This window comes from Podarcis pityusensis (assembly GCF_964106645.2).
Source record: "Podarcis pityusensis genome assembly, chromosome: 2".
Lineage (NCBI taxonomy): Eukaryota > Metazoa > Chordata > Lepidosauria > Squamata > Lacertidae > Podarcis > Podarcis pityusensis.
The window spans coordinates 51,423,735-51,440,598 of NC_138029.1; the positions used below are offsets into that span (position 1 = coordinate 51,423,735).

Sequence of the window (16,864 nt, forward strand, 5' to 3'; positions counted from 1 at the left end):
AGAAAGCTATTTTATGTCCTAATAGAAGGGTAGATATTTTCTCTCTTAAGCTTTAAAATATCCAAAGCTTTCTGGAGGAAGTCAGAGGGCTTCTCAGGAGCAAGGCATGGTGAGGTTGTTGGTACCAAGAAGAGAGGCAAAGGGAGGTACTTACAATGCAGTGGGGAGCAGGCAGCCAGCAGGGCAGGGTGTTAGGCAGACAGCGGAAGGGGGAAAGGGGGAAGGAAAGAGAGGAGACACTCGGTTACCACATTCAAGGGGAAAGCCACAAGACCCTTCTAAAACAAGAAAAGCAGATCGGTGAGTGCAGAGCAAGCCCCTCATCCTCCTCACTGATGGGACCTGCCCAGCAGAGGGCGCTCCTCCATCTTCCATGGCTCCCAAGAGCTTTGACTCAGAAGAAGTCTGGGGGGACATTGTTTCCGTAGTTTCCCAGGCCCCGAGGGTGCAGAACATCTAGCCTCCAAGCTTGTAACACCCAGTACCACACCTCCAAGTGATATTCCTGCTAGGATACTTCATGGCTGTCTTATGTGCAAGGCTAGACGTTTCCTCTCTAGCCTTCCTCACCTTGTACAGTCTCCTTATCCAGTGACAGTATGGCCACCCACCCTGGGGACAGGCATCAGACCTTGGCTTTATCTTCTGTTCTTCTCATTCACTCATTTCCCCCCTAGTTAGGTTCATTGCAAAACCATATTGCTTCTCTATGACTTTGCAAAAAGACAGCTCTTCTTCCTTTCTCCTCTCTTAGCAAAAAATAAAAATAAAAATCTACATTATGCCCTGATCATCTCTCACTTTGACCTTTGGGCTTTGATTATCTCATGTCAGTCCCCTCCAGGAGCATCTGGTATGGTGGTGTGGAGCTGTCCAGCGAACACAAGCATCACTGTTGCTTTCCATGGTGGGGCAGGTCAGCAGCAAGGCTGGGGTCAGCATGGAGTGCAGCCAGCTCCTGCCAGTGTGCCTAGATGGCCCCAACCTCACCCCTGCCCTGATGCATCCTGGGAAGCAGCAGTGATGCTGGTGTCAAGGAGGCAACTCCATCATATTGCCCCACCATGCTAGCCTCTCCTGGTCTCCAGCAGTTAGCTGCCAATAGCATTTACTTCTCTCACCATGACACTCTCCTTCTTAAATCCCTACATTGGCTTCCTGTGCATTCCTGGACCCCACACAAGCTCCTCATCCTTGCATTCAAAGCCTTCTGTGACCTTGACCCCTTCTTCACTTATATCCTGATACCTTCTTGCCTGTGACTTTCAGCAGTCCAGTTAAACCACTTCCCAAATGCCTCTTTTCCCTCAAAAAACTCCACCCATTCTCCTTTGACCATGATACCATCTCTCTTCCTTCCACCAGATCCCTCCTCAAAGCCACCTTTTCTTATGAAGCCTCTGGTACAACTCTGTGCCCAGCTATTACTAGGTCAAAGTGCATCATATTGCAACAACCACACTTTCCTCTCCCTTTCACCCCTGCCTTCCATTTTCATCCTTGCCCTTGATGTCTCCCTTGTGTGGCACTTTAGATTGACAGCCCCTTGTGGGAGGGACCTGAAAACTTCCATGTGCATGATTGATATAAATAATACTAATATGCATGATGGGTGTAATAACTGAACTGGCCCTATAGCCCTGTTGTTCCCTTTCACCAGCAAGAGAGCAAGGGTTGTCAGCTAAATAGCCCATTTCTACTTTGAGTTCCTTATGGCTGAGGAGACCCAGGCAGATTTTGACCTTGACCTGTTTATATTCCTAGGACAACGTCTGAAGGTGCCTGACCTAGAACGTGCCCCAGTGTAAGTTCTGTTGCAGTTTCCTTTTCAGAAGTCAGAGATACTCAGACTTGCATTCTTCCCCCCATTGTGTCCAGGTCTGGCACTTGGTAAACGTCAACTTGGTATATAACTTTTGCAAAGCTCACAGAGTCACTCCACACTCAATGTGCAGCACTGTCGTGAAAGCAGAACTGGACTTTGTTATTATGTGTATCCAAATATGTGTCAAAGCCATGCCCAAACTGTACCGTGTCTTTTATAGATGGGGGGTTTCCGGTAGATGTTACTCTCTGCAGCAGCTGGAGGCAAAAAGAAAGATAATAAAGGAAAGAAAGAGACAGAAAAGGAGAGTAGGAGCCAGTGCGCGAATGTTTCAGAATCACAAGAGCCGCCACAATTTGTGGGTAAGGTCCCCACCCACAATCCAACTGCCTGCTTACTCCATTCAGTGTTTTTCTCCTCACAGCCTTATTTTAAGCAGCTGCAAAGCTGAGATAGGTTGGGAGCTGGTTTGATGGGGGAAGAAGGAATCCATCCTACTTGGGGTGATGTGTGCTACAGACAGCCATACGACAGAGAATGCGTCCATGAGATCATGCTGGGAGCATGCTCACCATTAAAAGCATGCAGGGTCAGGCAGACATTTCTCCTTCTGGCACAGTTGATGGCTTCGTTCAGGGGAAGGGAAGTCCTAATTTGGGTGGTGCTCACGGCCACGTCTTTCTCATCTGCCAGTGGCACCGGATGATCTGCGAGTCGGTTCCTTAGAGACAGGGCTGTAACCCTCATCCCATCGTTGCCCAAGAGCAAAACATGTCTGCCAGGGGCTCTTAAAATGAGAGAGCGAGAGAAGCAAAGCAAGCTGGGAACAGGAGCTACCCTACCAGCACAAAGGCTTACTGATGGGCTGGGCAAAGGGCCATCCATAAAAGACATCAGCCAAATCTACTGGGGCGCTCGTCGTCGGAACACCGTTTCCGGCGGTGGTAATGACAGAAAAGAAATGTGACAGGGAAAATTCCAGAACTTTCAGGCTGTTCTAGGTGAAATGGACCCTTTTCCTTCCAATAGCCAAGGCAGTCAAGGCCTCAAGCTGTGTGACTCCAGGTCTACCTCATCCTTCTTCTCTCGCACTGTGAGATCAAGGGCCCCTCATGAAAATCCAATAGTGTCTCCTCCCACTCTGCTAACATGGGCACTGCCAGGATCAGCTGCCAAGTAAAATTTGGATTTCAACACACAGCTAATTGAGGGGAGGAAAAAAATAAAACAAGCCACCAGGCATGGATTCTGTCACTTGTTTTCATCCTGCCCCTAACAGATTCGTCCTAAGGTCCCTGAGTTTCTTTTCTTGGCTTGTTTGAATGACTTGAGATCAAAATCTTGGAAATGGCTTCAGGTAGGAGGGTGTGTGCTTGTCAAAAAGGCACCCTGGTTTGACTTGCCCTAGTTCAATCTAGGCCAAGGGGTTCCACTGCTGCCAGGTGTTTGGACAGGTGTCGGCCTCACGTGCTTGGAGTGAACTAATGATTCTAGATTCCCTTTGCGAGCAAAGCTGATGACAGGCTGCGCTGTCGGGCAGGTGGGGAGGGCACACATGTAACTACTTGCGTACTGAAAAGGGGCAGGTGTTGCCCTCCTTCCCACCCTCCCTGCAGGAGGGGCGCGGCAGTGGCCCTTACCTGGTGGCCCCCGGAGTCTCTGCTGGAGGGGAGCAGCCATCTGGCAAGCCCAGTTAAATCTGGGGGGAGGGTGCAGCGGGCCCTGAGGGGAGCAGGAGGAGTATAAGATAAATTATCTGTCAAGGATGGGTGCAGAAGAGCTCCTAGCGGACAGACAAGCTCTGCCTTGTGGTCCTTGAGGGAAGAGAATGGAACGAGAGGGACAGGAGGATCTCTTCTTTGCAGAGGCGGGAGAAGCTGCACGGGGAGGGTGAAAACAAACTTGGGGGGAGGTGGGGGTTGAAGCTGCAGGTCTTATTTATGGATGGCCTCTGACATGCGGATGTCTCTTGCTGTTACTAGCTGACTCTAGGCTGGCAGTAGCACTACTCATGCAGTATGCACACTTGGCGCATGCATGCGTGCGTGCATGCATGCAAAAATAAAACCAAAACCAAAAAAGATACAGCGCTCCTTCACAGGCTGGCCAGAGGCCTCCAGAGCCTACCTGGAATGTGGAAATGCTTAGGAGCTTGGTATGAGGTTGGTGTAGAAGACCTCACATCTAACTGGCTATAGTAGGGGGAGCTGCGCCCACTCTCTGTTCCTTGAAAGAGCAGATTGGAGGGAGCAGCAGAGAAAGAAAGAAAAAGAGAGAGACAGAGAGAGAGAGACAGAGAGAGAGAGAGGCAGAGGAGAATCGGTGTTAGAAGCAGCCATGTTAGAAGAGTAGCAAGCCACCTGTGAACGAATGATGGGGATGCATGAATGATGAAAGGGTGGGGTGGGGTGGTGGTCATGAAGACTTCTACACACCACGGTGAGGGGAGGGGTGCTGGGTCCACCGATGAAGAGGAGCCAGAGGAAAATCCCACAGGTGCATGTCATCAGTGGCAGTTCTAAAGCTATTCCAGTAGTACCCAAAATTCCATGCCAGGATTTACCCGGCAGCGCTAGCTGGTGCCAGAGGTGCAGGCTCAGTGACAGTTGTACAACTTAATTCATTTTGGCAGAGGCTGAGGTTCTGGTGGGTGGGTGGGGGAATATGCTACAGGAGACCCAGAATAAGCCAGTTCTGCTAGACATGCTTTTCTCTGCGTTTTTTTTCCTTCTCTGCTCTGCTCTTTTTCCTAAGTGCAACATGTCAAAACCCAGTGCCAGTTGTGTCCATGCTGAAGAACTTCTTAGCACCTCTGTCCATGTGCCTATGAATCCCGGCGCATCCGTTGCTTCCCACATCATCCGCTCCTTTCCGTTTCACCACTAGCGCAGGACCTTGAAGTTTTGAAGTGGCAACAGAAAAGGGAGAGCGGCATATGCACCAGTGGGGTGTGAAGTCCCAGTAATCAACCCATTTCTACCCTGAGGACAGACAGTAGCAAAGTTGGCCAGGTGTCCAGCAACGTTCCTCCGTAACAGAGGAAACTGGCCAAGGGTGTGTGTCCTCTTTGCCCTTCTCCCCACCACCACTGAGACGTGAGGCTTCGCAGTGCAAGCTCTTCTGGGAATGGGAAGATGTTCCGGCCCTGAATGTGCCTTGGAGAGAGGCGCATATGTCCTGATGATGCCACAGCGCTGGTTTCTGCTTCACATGTGTACTCGGCTTACCTGAGCGATAATAATGGTGCGGTGAGCGTGGGATGGTGGGGGACATGCCTTGACGGCTGTAGGTGGGGGAGTCGATGTAGCCGGGGCTGGAGGCTCGCCTCTGTCGGATGTCCATGCTTTCATATATATCCTGGGAAAGGGAAAGAGCAGTGATGGCAAAAGACTCAGCCCTTAGGGAGGTGCAAGCGCATGAGACACCTGGCCAGTGATGTGGGTTTTCTGGAAAATATGGAATTGGAAGATATTCCAGAAATGTTTTCCTATGCAAATACACAGGGTAATTTGCCTCAGAATATTTCCAGTTTGCGTGGGGGGGGGGGGGCGGGGCGGAATTCTGATGCCCTAGAGCAGTGATGGCCAAACTTGGCCCTCTAGCTGTTTTGGGACTACAATTCCCATAATCCCTGACCACTGGCCCAGTTAGCTAGGGATGATGGGAGTTGTAGTCCCAAAACAGCTGGAGGGCCAAGTTTGGCCATTACTGCCCTAGAGAGTGATCTATTTGAACATGTTTATTTTACTTGTACTTAAAAACTTTGAAACTTTCCTGATATTTGCAGTTGTCACCCCTTCACTGTTATTACATGAACCTACGGACATTTTCCATAGAAAAACAAAGCATTAGGAAAAGTTTCTGTCCCACATCACTGCCCATGGCGCAAATCCTAGCCCTCTACTTTTGATTTAATTTTGTTCAGGGCAGACTGTTCTCTTTCCAGTCAAGGGCAGTGTGTGTGTGTATGTGTGTATGTGTGTGTGTGTGTGTGTGAGTGAGAGAGAGAGAGAGAGAGAGAGAGAGAGAGACATTACAAAGACAGTTTGCTTTACCCTGAGCATTCCTAATTTAACATTGTCATGGGGGACGGTCACCTTCCAGTGTCTAACCACAAGGCTTAGTAGCAATGCAGTTCGACCCTTCAGTACCCAGCCAAGGGGCTTTCATGGTCCAGCTGTCAGCCGACAGTTCCTCAGCTCAATGCCACACGGGCCCTCATATTAGTCTTGTGTGCCGTATGATTACCTGAGAATACGGAGAGAGTGTTCCAAGAGACTAGAAGTGACAGGAGACCAGAGACAAGCCACGAGGGAGTGAAGAGCGAGGAAAGAAAGAGAGTGGGGGGAAAATGATTACAAGCTGACATGACTGCTCAAGGCCACAGCACAGTTCATCTTCCCGCAAGTTACTGTCCACTTAGCAAGACCTACAACCTTATTAGAGCTGTCAGGGGATTGAGAAAACCTGGGAGGGAGACTCCAAAGTTAACACAAAGGAGGAGCAAACGTGTGTGTGTGTGTGCGCGCGCATGCAGCAGAGTCCAATACTTCTCTTCCCCTCAAATATATGGATGCTCAGGAGTCCTCACTGGAGTTCCCCATCTTTCAGTGAACAGCCCACCCTAAGCTCCAGCCTTTTCCCTTATTGCCACCACATTTAGCAGTCTTTTTTAAAGCTCTATATGTGAACAAATATGGGTTTAATATACAATAGAACGTAAGATGGCACACCCAAGACTACGGATATTATATTAAGCTCCCTAGCATCCTGCTTTCACTACTGTAGGGGATCAGCGCATATCATAAAGGATGAGTCTAGCATGGCAGATGCCATCAGTATGACATGAATCTGGTGGGCCAGCATGAGCACCACAAATTCCATGTATCAGACTTATGCTTGCTCATTCAAACATGATAAAGATGCAGTCCTTTAGCAATTCCACTCCACTTTCATTCCTTTCTTTCTTCTTTCTCAGGGAAAATGAATGTCTGCAGTGGTTTGGACCCACCCTGCAGGTTCATCTTGAACTGCTGCTTCTCCTCCACAAAATACAGTGCTTTTAGCACATACAGTGGTACCTCGGGTTACAGACGCTTCAGGTTACAGATGCTTCAGGTTACAGACTCCGCTAACCCAGAACTAGTACCTCGGGTTGAGAACTTTGCTTCAGAATGAGAACAGAAATTGCATGGCGGGAGGCCCCATTAGCTAAAGTGGTACCTCAGGCTAAGAACAGTTTCAGGTTAAGAACGGAACTCCAGAATGAATTAAGTTCTTAACCTGAGGTACCACTGTATTCACAAGAGGAATGCTTGTGAAAGCAAGAGTGGAAATATGAGGTACCATTCCTTTTTGGAAAGCCATACCTCAGGCTTTCCAACTGCAGCAAACGAATCAACGCTCCCGACCTGGCCTGGCTGCAGTGCACTCAACAGAGGATCAAGAAGAGCACAGTTCAGTGCAAACAAGAGGCACCACATGTCAGGAAATCTGCAACTGCAGGCACGCCATCTCTGAGCCCTGCAAAGTGAGGCTTCCATGAACAAGGGGAGAATGTGCACGCTATACCTTTAAAGCACATTTCCCTCCTCAAAGTATTCTGGGTGCTGGAGTTTGTTGAGGATTGCTGGAGAAAACTGTGGGCTCATCCATGCATCTGCTTGTCCAGCTGCTTTCTCCCTGCAAAAATCTGCTCTTTACCATTGAATCAGAGCAAATATCGAGTTTTGCACAGATTGACATTTGCTCCGATTCAGAAATAAAGAGCAGGTTTTCCTGGGGAAAGCAGTGGGGCAAACAAAAAATCACCTGGACCTGTGCCTAGGAAGAATGGGACACTCAGAAAACCTCTTGGATCCATGGTTTCTAGGCATGGGACAAGCAAAGTGTGGACAAGCCCTGTGTGTGGTACAAACTATAGTACCTAGAATTCTCTTTTACACATGTTTTCCATAAAATTGCGCATTTTATTCTTCCTCATTTTTGTATTTATCTTATTCTAAAATGCACAATTTTGTTCACATTTTACTATAAAATATGCATTTATGCCTGCATTACGGCACTTTCTTTTTCTTTTTTAACTAGGAATTGTATCACAAAATTTGGAGAATCAAGAAATCTATAGTGAATCAGTGAGCACCCCCCATCCTTCTGCACATCTAAAAAGAAAGCCCTGGCTCGTTTGCCTCATTTTCTGCTTCAAGGCTATTGTGATCCCCATGCTTTTCCAATCTTCAGTGAGGTTTGGACATATGAAGACAGAGCTGAAGGGAGCTCCTTGGATGTGTTTGACACTGAGGGATAAGCCTTAGGAATTGTTCTTCAAATAACTCTGTACTTCTCATACTACATTTAAGTAACTGGATCTCCATCACTTACCCCTGAGTAGACCACACAGACTATGGGTGGTAATCAACTAAGTTTTACTCAGCGGAGACTCACTAAAATTAATTAATATAACTAAGTTAGGGCCATTAATTTCAGTAGGTCTACTCTGAGAAAAACTTAGTTGACCACCACCCCCCTAACTGGAAGGTGTTATGCTTTTCCCATCTATATCCCTGTAGCAAGGGATGGAACCAGTATACTCAGAACAGGCCTTACGTGGACATTTTCTGTCTATTGAGAAGGTTGCTACTTAGCAATAACAAATTTGGATTTTGCTTTCGGTAAGTGTAAGAGAAATGTATCGTGACTCTCAAACAACTCAATCAAAATGAATAGGGTTACAGCACGGTTGGGGAACATGGAAGTCCAGCATCTAGAGGGCTACGAGTCCCAGCAGCCCCAGCCAGCATGGATGATGGGACTTGTATTCCAACAACATCTGGAGGTTCTCCATTCCTGATCCACAGCTATAGTTTATAGAGAAGTCTTTCTACCGCAGACCTTGCTGGCTCCCTACATCCCAGGTGAAATGGCTGAGAAGCTGTACCTCCCCATAGCTATATCTCTCCAGCGTCTCGTCCGATGTGTATCTGTGATAGGGCTCATAGGAAATGAGGTCAGGGCGCTGCACCTCGTAGATGGCTTTAATCTTGGGAAGAGCGGCCAGGTCTTTGTAATTAAGGATCTCATTATCCACTTTAGCCTAAGGAAAGGGAGAGACAGAGACAGAGACGCAAACACAGAGAGAAAGGTAAAGAAAGGGGAACTGGGGGTGCAGGGGTAAGAAGGGGCAAGTTGGAATAAACAGGTTGAAGGCATCATCAGAACAAATGGAGCCAGATTGTTACCAGAGGTGAGAAATGGGAAGGATTGAACCTTGGAGGAGGTGACAGGGGTTATCCTAGGTAGATGAGGCAACAGTGGGAAAGGAGAATGCGGGCCAGGATTGAAATCATGAATTGCCTTGGCTAAATGCATCTGAACCCTTTGAGTCAGATGATGCTCAAAGAAGCCATATCAGCATCAGGGCCCTTTGGCAGTAAGGCATTCAAGGACTTGGTGTAGACATCTTGGGCTGAAACTGCCAAATGTTTGCCTTTGTTCCCAGTCCATAAGAATCCATTTCTCAATGGCTACATGGGTGCATTGGATGATCACTTCTTTTCAACCTTCCTGGGATCGCGTAAGGGCATGTCTTCCCAAGCTTCACCCGTAGGAGCTGCAATGCCCAGTCCTCCAGCCACTACATGGCCTGCTTCAGCCACAGAATTGTACTTACACAGATGACTCTGTTGGGGGAACCAATGCTTGAGCCAGGTGGGGAGATGGATGTTTCTGAAGTTCTTCTGTGCTGTGTAGACAGAAAAGGACAGAATGAGTTGCAAATGACGCCAGCCTTCCTTCCAAAACCTGGTCCCCTCAAGATGTTGTTGGGCTACAGCTCCCATCATCCCTGACCAGTGGCCATGCTGACAGGGGATGATGGAAGTTGGAGTCCAACAACATCTGGAAGACCTCATGTTGGAGAAGGCTGAATTAAACCTTCCTTGTCTCTTGCTAATCAGCAACACTGAAGGACACAGTTCAACCACCCCTAACCTGAGTGAGTTGTGCATCTTTAGTAAAGGCAAATTGGTATTTTACCTGCCTATATTCCTTCTGCTTTAAAAGCCATAATTTCTGTAATTTTGCTGCACTTTGACTGCAGTTTGCAGGAGGGAAGAAGATGTTGTCTATGATTATGTTTTCTTTAGTAGTACATGAGAGACGCAGGGTGCTGGGAGGGACACTCTGCCTTCCATAATGTGTAGTTATGCTTGAGACTCTAAAGGCATGTTGCACAAGGTTTTCGTTGCTGCACTGTGCACTGAATCATGTCACCTGATCCCTGCAAGCCGTGTAGCAGTTTGGCCAATTCATGCACCAACCCAAGCTAATTTACCAGAATGAATGGCTGCTCTTCCCCTCCAAAGTCACTTTGGAGAAATATTTTAGGGGTGATGATGAAACAATGTGAAATCAAGAGACAAGTCCTCGCGTCTCTTGCAGTATCGCTTACAATCTTTGGTGTCTAGGAATGCAACGATGGGGCATCTCATCTGGAGTCCTGTCCTATTCTGACCACCATTTCCAGAATACAAACTGCCTCGGCCCAGTATACCCGAAGGAGCGTCTCTACCCCCATGGTTCAGCCCTGACACTGAGGTCCAGCTTTGAGGGTCTTCTGGCAGTTCCCTCACTGTGAGAAGTGAGGTTTTGCAGGGAACCAGACAGAGGGCCTTCTCAGTAATGGCACCTGCCCTGTGGAATACCCTCCCATCAGATGTCAAGGAAATAAACAACTATCTGACTTTCAGAAGACATCTGAAGGCAGCCCTGTATCAGAAAATTGTTAATGTCTGATGTTTTACAATTTTTTATATGTGCTGTAAGCCCACCCCGATTGGCTGGGGAAACTCAGCCAGATTGGCAGGGTATTATTATTATTATTATTATTATTATTATTATTATTATTAATCTTGCTGAGTGTATGTCTTAGATTTATTTTCTTGACAAAATGCAAAGTTCTGAGGCCAACCCACTCAAGTGGTGATTCAGTTCCTGGAATAAGAGTTTAGCTCTGTTTTGATTTAGAGCATGGAAATTTAAAATAAATATTTAAAACATGGGAATTCAAATCTAAGGCAGAATTACTGGATCATACCAAAGACCCATCTAGGCTAGCATCATGTTTTCACAGAGGCCTAATAGATGCCCAGGGAATGTTTGCTAATAACACCTGAGTACAATAGCAGAAATACTCACCCCGTGTTTTACCTACTGTTGATTTTAATAACCTTTTGACTATTTTAAAATAACCATTTAAACCTGCTTTTTAGTGATAGTTTTAATGTTTTATGTTTTCGTAAACAACTTAGAAGTTTTTTATTTCGCAATCAAGCAATATGTAAATGTTGTTAAACAAACAAACAAAATTAACTAAGAAGCAGGTAGCAGCCTCTTTGGGAGAGAAGCCTGGGCAGGAATCTATGCCCAAGAGTTGCATTTGCATTATAGCCAAAACAAGAAAGGTGGCAATTGCATAAAGAGGATGCTGAGAGCCATTTCACAGTGCATGCAGAGACTGTGTTTGCCAAGGATGCACCAGCTATTATGCTGGTGTTCACAGCTGTGCATCTTCAAACATGCAGCTGACATGTACCAAAGAGCCAGGGTCAGCATATTCCCATTTGGATCCTTAAGCATTTGGATACTTTTTTGTGTGTGTACATGATTATAACAAATGCTGGTGCAGATGTAGACAGTGTAACAGCTGTGTACAATATAAACTGGTTCGAGACTATGAAGATAGGAGAAACAAGAAATAAGTTCACAGTCAGTCTGTACTCCTTGGTTAAAGCTTCAAAGCTTCAAAGCCTGTAATCTTAGTTCAAGTGTATATATCCCTGTAAAATCAAAGCCTTTGGATGCTAAATTTAAGGCTTCCTCTCCTTCTGCAATTGCTTTGTAGAAGGGCTATGACTTTCAAAGCAAGTAAATAAATTAACTGGCTATCTTCCAGCCTCTAATAATATATTTCCACTTGAGGAACGCCCCCAGCCAGCCGTTGCCAAAATTCTCCTTCCCGTCCATTCCCAGCTCCATCTTACCTTTAACTTTTTTTCTGCTCGTGCTGCTTGTTTGCAGATAGGATGCCACACTTCTGAACCTGGAACAGAGCAGAAGGTGAGGACTGCAGTGCTGTCCAGCTGTGATTCTGATTTACATAACATTACCCAGGCTCATCAAAACAATACTCCTGAAAGCTTCATTGCTCCTTGCTCCTGACCCTATTACTGTTCCCTCCTGCTGCAAGGTGGTCTGTTCATTTCACCCATCTGGTTCCTATTACTGAGGTCCTAAATCTCTTTGTACCAAAAATTCCACTTGGACTTGAACATTTTCAGTGGCAAGCTTATTGGCACATCCAGCATTTGTATCACCCTTCTTTCAACACTGATTAGAACTTTGATAGTTTTTGCTTGGAACTAAGAGGATGGTAGCAAAGTCATTCTACTCATTGTGTGAATTGACAGGAGATTTCTACTAGCAAGGGTCATGTCCATTTCTGTGATTACATGTGTGGCATGTTCCAACTTTGTAACATTGAAAGCAACCAAGAGGCCATCTGGTCTAACACTGTGCCATAAGGCCGGACCATCCAATCCCAATCCTGCAATTTGTGCAATCCCCACACCAGGTTGCAATAAGCAGAGGGCAGATGCAACTGCAATAAAATGCCCCAAGAGCAAAAAGTTTGACTAAGTCAAACAAGAGCACAAAAATGTTATATCCGCATTAAAGGTAAAGGTAAAGGTACCCCTGCCCGTACGGGCCAGTCTTGACAGACTCTAGGGTTGTGCGCTCATCTCACTCTAGAGGCCGGGAGCCAGCGCTGTCCGCAGACACTTCTGGGTCACGTGGCCAGCGTGATGAAGCTGCATCTGGTGAGCCAGCGCAGCACACGGAACACCGTTTACCTTCCCGCTAGTAAGCGGTCCCTATTTATCTACTTGCACCCGGGGGTGCTTTCGAACTGCTAGGTTGGCAGGCACTGGGACCGAGCAACGGGAGCGCACCCCGCCGCGGGGATTCAAACTGCCGACCTTTTGATCGGCAAGTCCTAGGCGCTGAGGCTTTTACCCACAGCGCCACCCGGGTCCCTATATCCGCATTAAGGGAAGACAAATAGTTCCTCCTACTGTATGATGGCTATTTGTAAGACAAAGGGTTGGAAACTTGGTTAACAAACTGGGTATTGGTCCTGGATGCCAGTACAGAAGGAAATGCAGATCAGCAAGGTTCTGCGCAATTCCACCCCTGTAAGTAGTGCTCTGGAGTGGGAACAGAGTTGGTCAAGGCAAGTAGTTGACAGAGAGGGGGAAGGCCCAGCAGTCTCAGAAGAATACAGCAGTCTGAACTATTACTGAACCCAGAAGGCAAGGCCTTCCCTGTCTAGCTGGCAATCTCCACTTGAGGGGAGAATCCTTGCCCTGGCTTCTACTCCTCACCTAGCAACATAACTGGCACCATTGTCTGTGTCAGGTTGTAGCTGAAGGCTGCAGCAACATACAGCACTAAAGCAATGCTAAGAGAGAAAGCAGTGGATCAAATACGTCAAACCGAGGAGATATTCTTCAGGGTTCCCTAAGAATCTAGGGCTAGTTCTGAATAAGGCAGTCCAGAAAATACAATGCAAGACAATTCAATAAAACCACCTTGGGTCCTTGGGCAGAAGTACATCAATATATTAAATACATAACATCAATCCTCAATTGGATATGGGTGGCCATTTTAGAGTGAAATTCAGGTTCCCTATAGCAGGGAGGAAAGAGACATGCTTTCAGACTTAGAAGTGACGCTGCATGCCATTGATTTTTATTGACTTTCCTAAGATCCTTTCACCTTAATGGTGTGGTCAAAGGAACAAACTATCAGCTGGTGCTGAAAAGGAGGATGCTAGGAAGAGACACAACACTTATACTGTAATATGATTCCGCATGTTTCAAATCTGTGGCTGTATCATCCTCCCATGGACATTTTACTATTGACCTAGGTCTCAAAGCTGACTAGTCCTGGCTGCTGGTAAAGGTCAGGATAAGATTACAGCTGTTGTTGTTATTCTTGCATGCTATCTACCTGGCAATTCATAGACATTGTCCATCATCCAACCTGCCAGACGGATACCTGGAAAATGTATAACACTGCCATAGGCTCAAAGCGAAATCGGAATGGGTTGTCCTTGCAGACAGCAAGATACTACCATCATAATGGAGTCCAGCAGGAAAGTGAGCACCTGTTTTACTAGCTTGATAAAATTTGTGTTCAGGACTTGAAAAGATTAACACCCTCCTCACCCCAGTTTTCCCCTTTTTCTTTTGCTGCACAACTACTATTGAGTAAGGGAATAGGAGAAGTCAAAGCAGTAGACCTTGTTCTTGTAGCAGCCTTAGAAGCTCCTATGGGTGATGGGGGAAATTACGTCAATACCTTTCCAAGAGTTGCATGCAGACCAAATCATCAAACTGGTTTGGTCATCATCCTGGTCTGCAATCCAGGAAGACCAGAGATCAGCATGTAATCAGGTACAGGTGCAAGGAAGACTGCAGGGTTTGGCTACATCAGAGGTACTGGTTTGTCCAGTGGGCAAACTGCAATTTACTAGCTTTTCCCAAAGAAAACATTAACTTGCCCCCACCCCATTCCCCCCCTACCTGTTGCGACATTATTTTTGTGAAGCTGCAAATGCACACATAGGTTTCAGGATGTTTAGAAACATATTGCGACACTCTTTCCACTTCTCAAGCAATGAGAAGCTTCAAGGGTGCAGTACTTACCTGGGTTTCGTTTCCTTTGGAAGGAAATTCCTGGAGGCTTCTTAGAGTTTTGCAATAATTGTATTTATTTACAAATATACAGGTTGGTCACAGGTGGAGATTTAGCTCCAACACTCCAAAGGACAGCCAAAGTCTACTACTTCCACATCAGATCTGCAGAAATGAAGCCAGGAGCCTAAGGTGCTCATAGAACCCAAAGTCAGCCCTCTCTCTCTCTCCATCTCCATTTCTCTCTCTCTCTCTCTCTCTTGCTCAAAACACAGTTTCTCTTCACATACAGGCACCTCAGGAGCTTCCAGACTGTTGCAATTTTGTAGGTGGGATTCAAATGCATGCTGGTAAATTCAGGTCACACAGTTAAGTGGATTTGGAGCCCAACAAACCCTCTTCTCACGCAAAACCAGCCTTTTTGCAGTAAGGGAAATAACAGAGAACCACACTGGAAAGTGTAGGATAACAACTGGTCATTTAACCAGTGGTGTGTGGTCAGTGGACTAGGGGGACCAGGTTGGTCCCCGAAATGTTCCTGGTAAATTAGAGTATTGAAGTATTAACGCCTGGTGCCTCCTTCCCAAAGCCCAGGAAGCTTCTGCCCAGCTTAGGGAGGGAGGCATGACACTCACACACATGGCATTGGGACATTGGGGCATCACACATGTGACGTTGGCATCCCACCCTATCATCCTCATAAGCTGGTGCCTCTGGCCCTAACTTTTCCCCTACAAAAAAATTCACCAAACACCACTGCATCTAACACCTCTGCAGACAAATCAGAATGATCAATATACAGCCATCATATAAACTTTTGTGCACATCAATAGGATGAATGCTCAATAAACAAGTCACCTTTGGAAGTAACTGTAGATTATAGCATCCTTAGATAAAGTGGAATAAAGGAGAAATATCTTTTTTTCTAGATATTTCTAAGAACAACCAGGCAATCTTCATAACAATGGGAAGTTCCTTGTCAGCTCTGCCAGGCTAATTAAGGCAGTCTCTAGCAATTAACTTGCCCAACTCTTCAGCTTACAACATGGGAAAGAGAACACCTTCTACTTCCCAAGACATGTTTCTAGAAATCAGACTTGCTCTGAACAGCCATTTAATGTGATAAGTAGACATTTATCATCCTTCCTCTATTATAGTGGAAATGTATCCTAAGACAGAGGTGCGCATAAAGTTGCTGATAGGAAACATAGGAAGATGCTTTATACTGAGTCAGACCATTGGTCCATCCAGCCTAGGACCATCTACGCTGTCTGGGATTTCAGGCAGGGAGTCTTTCCCAGCTCTACCTGGACTTGGCAGGGATCAAACTTGTGACCTTCTGCATTGAAAACAGCTGCTCTACCACGGAGGTACAGCCCTTTCCCTGAAGTGACGGAAATAATGTAAGTAGAGAACCCTGCTTAAGAAGAAGGTGTGGGGAAAGGAGGTAGAAGAGGAGGAATTCAGGGACAGAAATGAAGTTGGGAATGAAATCTTGGCTGATTTAGCCCCATGCGTGGGAGATACGCTCAGATAGAACTGGAATAAAAGAGTGTGAAAGCCAATCCCGATCTTCTCATGGCCATTCAACTCATCCCCTCCCAGCCACAGAATGAATAATTATTTTCCACAGGCAGAATCCCACCCACCTACACTGTATCTGTATATGTTCCCGCCTCTTGGCACAACGTTTTTGAGGGCCGTGGTCACCATAGCAACAGGATCCTCTCATGGGCTGGAGGATCAGGCAATGATGGCCAGGTGCAATGCATGGAGGAGTTGCTCTTTCTCCACTCCCCCATCATAGTGGTTGATGGGCCAATGTGACACTAATGGCACTTCTGCTCCCCCACAATGAAGCAACCATCAATTGCCACCCAACATAGACAACAGCCCCTCCCTAAGCCAACTACTCCAGCAGTGCGAGGGTGGGAAGTAGCCAACCCTGCAATTAACACAGACACAGGGTAATTAGTGACTCAGGGTGACGAGCACCTAAAGGTTGTCTAAGGGACAAACACTCCCCCCACCAAAGCTGAAAATAGACCCATAAGGGGAAAGACACCCTAAGCTCACATTGAGACCCAGTAATTATTTAGCTCTTCCACTTGCAAGGGCACGTACCACCACAACTTCTCAAGTGATCTGAACTTGTTGCAAACAAGAAATGCAAATAGGTTGGCCTCAGGGCTTCGTCATGTGGCCTCTCAACATGGGTCTCCGTGAAACAGGATTGATTAACATGAAATCTCTGCTTCTCGCAATGCATCGTGAAGATTAATAA

General features: G+C 46.6%; 1 protein-coding gene across 17 annotated transcripts in view; it reads right to left on the minus strand.

Annotated features, from left to right (window-relative positions):
• Window positions 1-16,864, minus strand: part of ABLIM3 (actin binding LIM protein family member 3) — a 146,587-nt gene that overhangs the window by 19,022 nt on the left and 110,701 nt on the right. For 7 of the 17 annotated variants that reach the window (XR_013983435.1, XR_013983436.1, XM_080997171.1 and 4 more), the window contains 7 exons: window positions 11,866-11,924; window positions 9,495-9,566; window positions 8,763-8,918; window positions 6,074-6,103; window positions 5,053-5,182; window positions 3,953-4,051; window positions 2,032-2,082 (listed from right to left, as the gene is read on the minus strand). Coding sequence is in view for 15 of the 17 variants with exons in the window: in XM_080997171.1 (XP_080853297.1) it covers window positions 2,032-2,082; window positions 3,953-4,051; window positions 5,053-5,182; window positions 6,074-6,103; window positions 8,763-8,918; window positions 9,495-9,566; window positions 11,866-11,924 (597 nt within the window). In the remaining 2 variants the exon portion in view is untranslated. The remainder of the gene's footprint in view (window positions 1-2,031; window positions 2,083-3,952; window positions 4,052-5,052; window positions 5,183-6,073; window positions 6,104-8,762; window positions 8,919-9,494; window positions 9,567-11,865; window positions 11,925-16,864) is intronic. The other 10 variants (XM_080997184.1, XM_080997182.1, XM_080997183.1 and 7 more) reach the window with 6 other exon arrangements.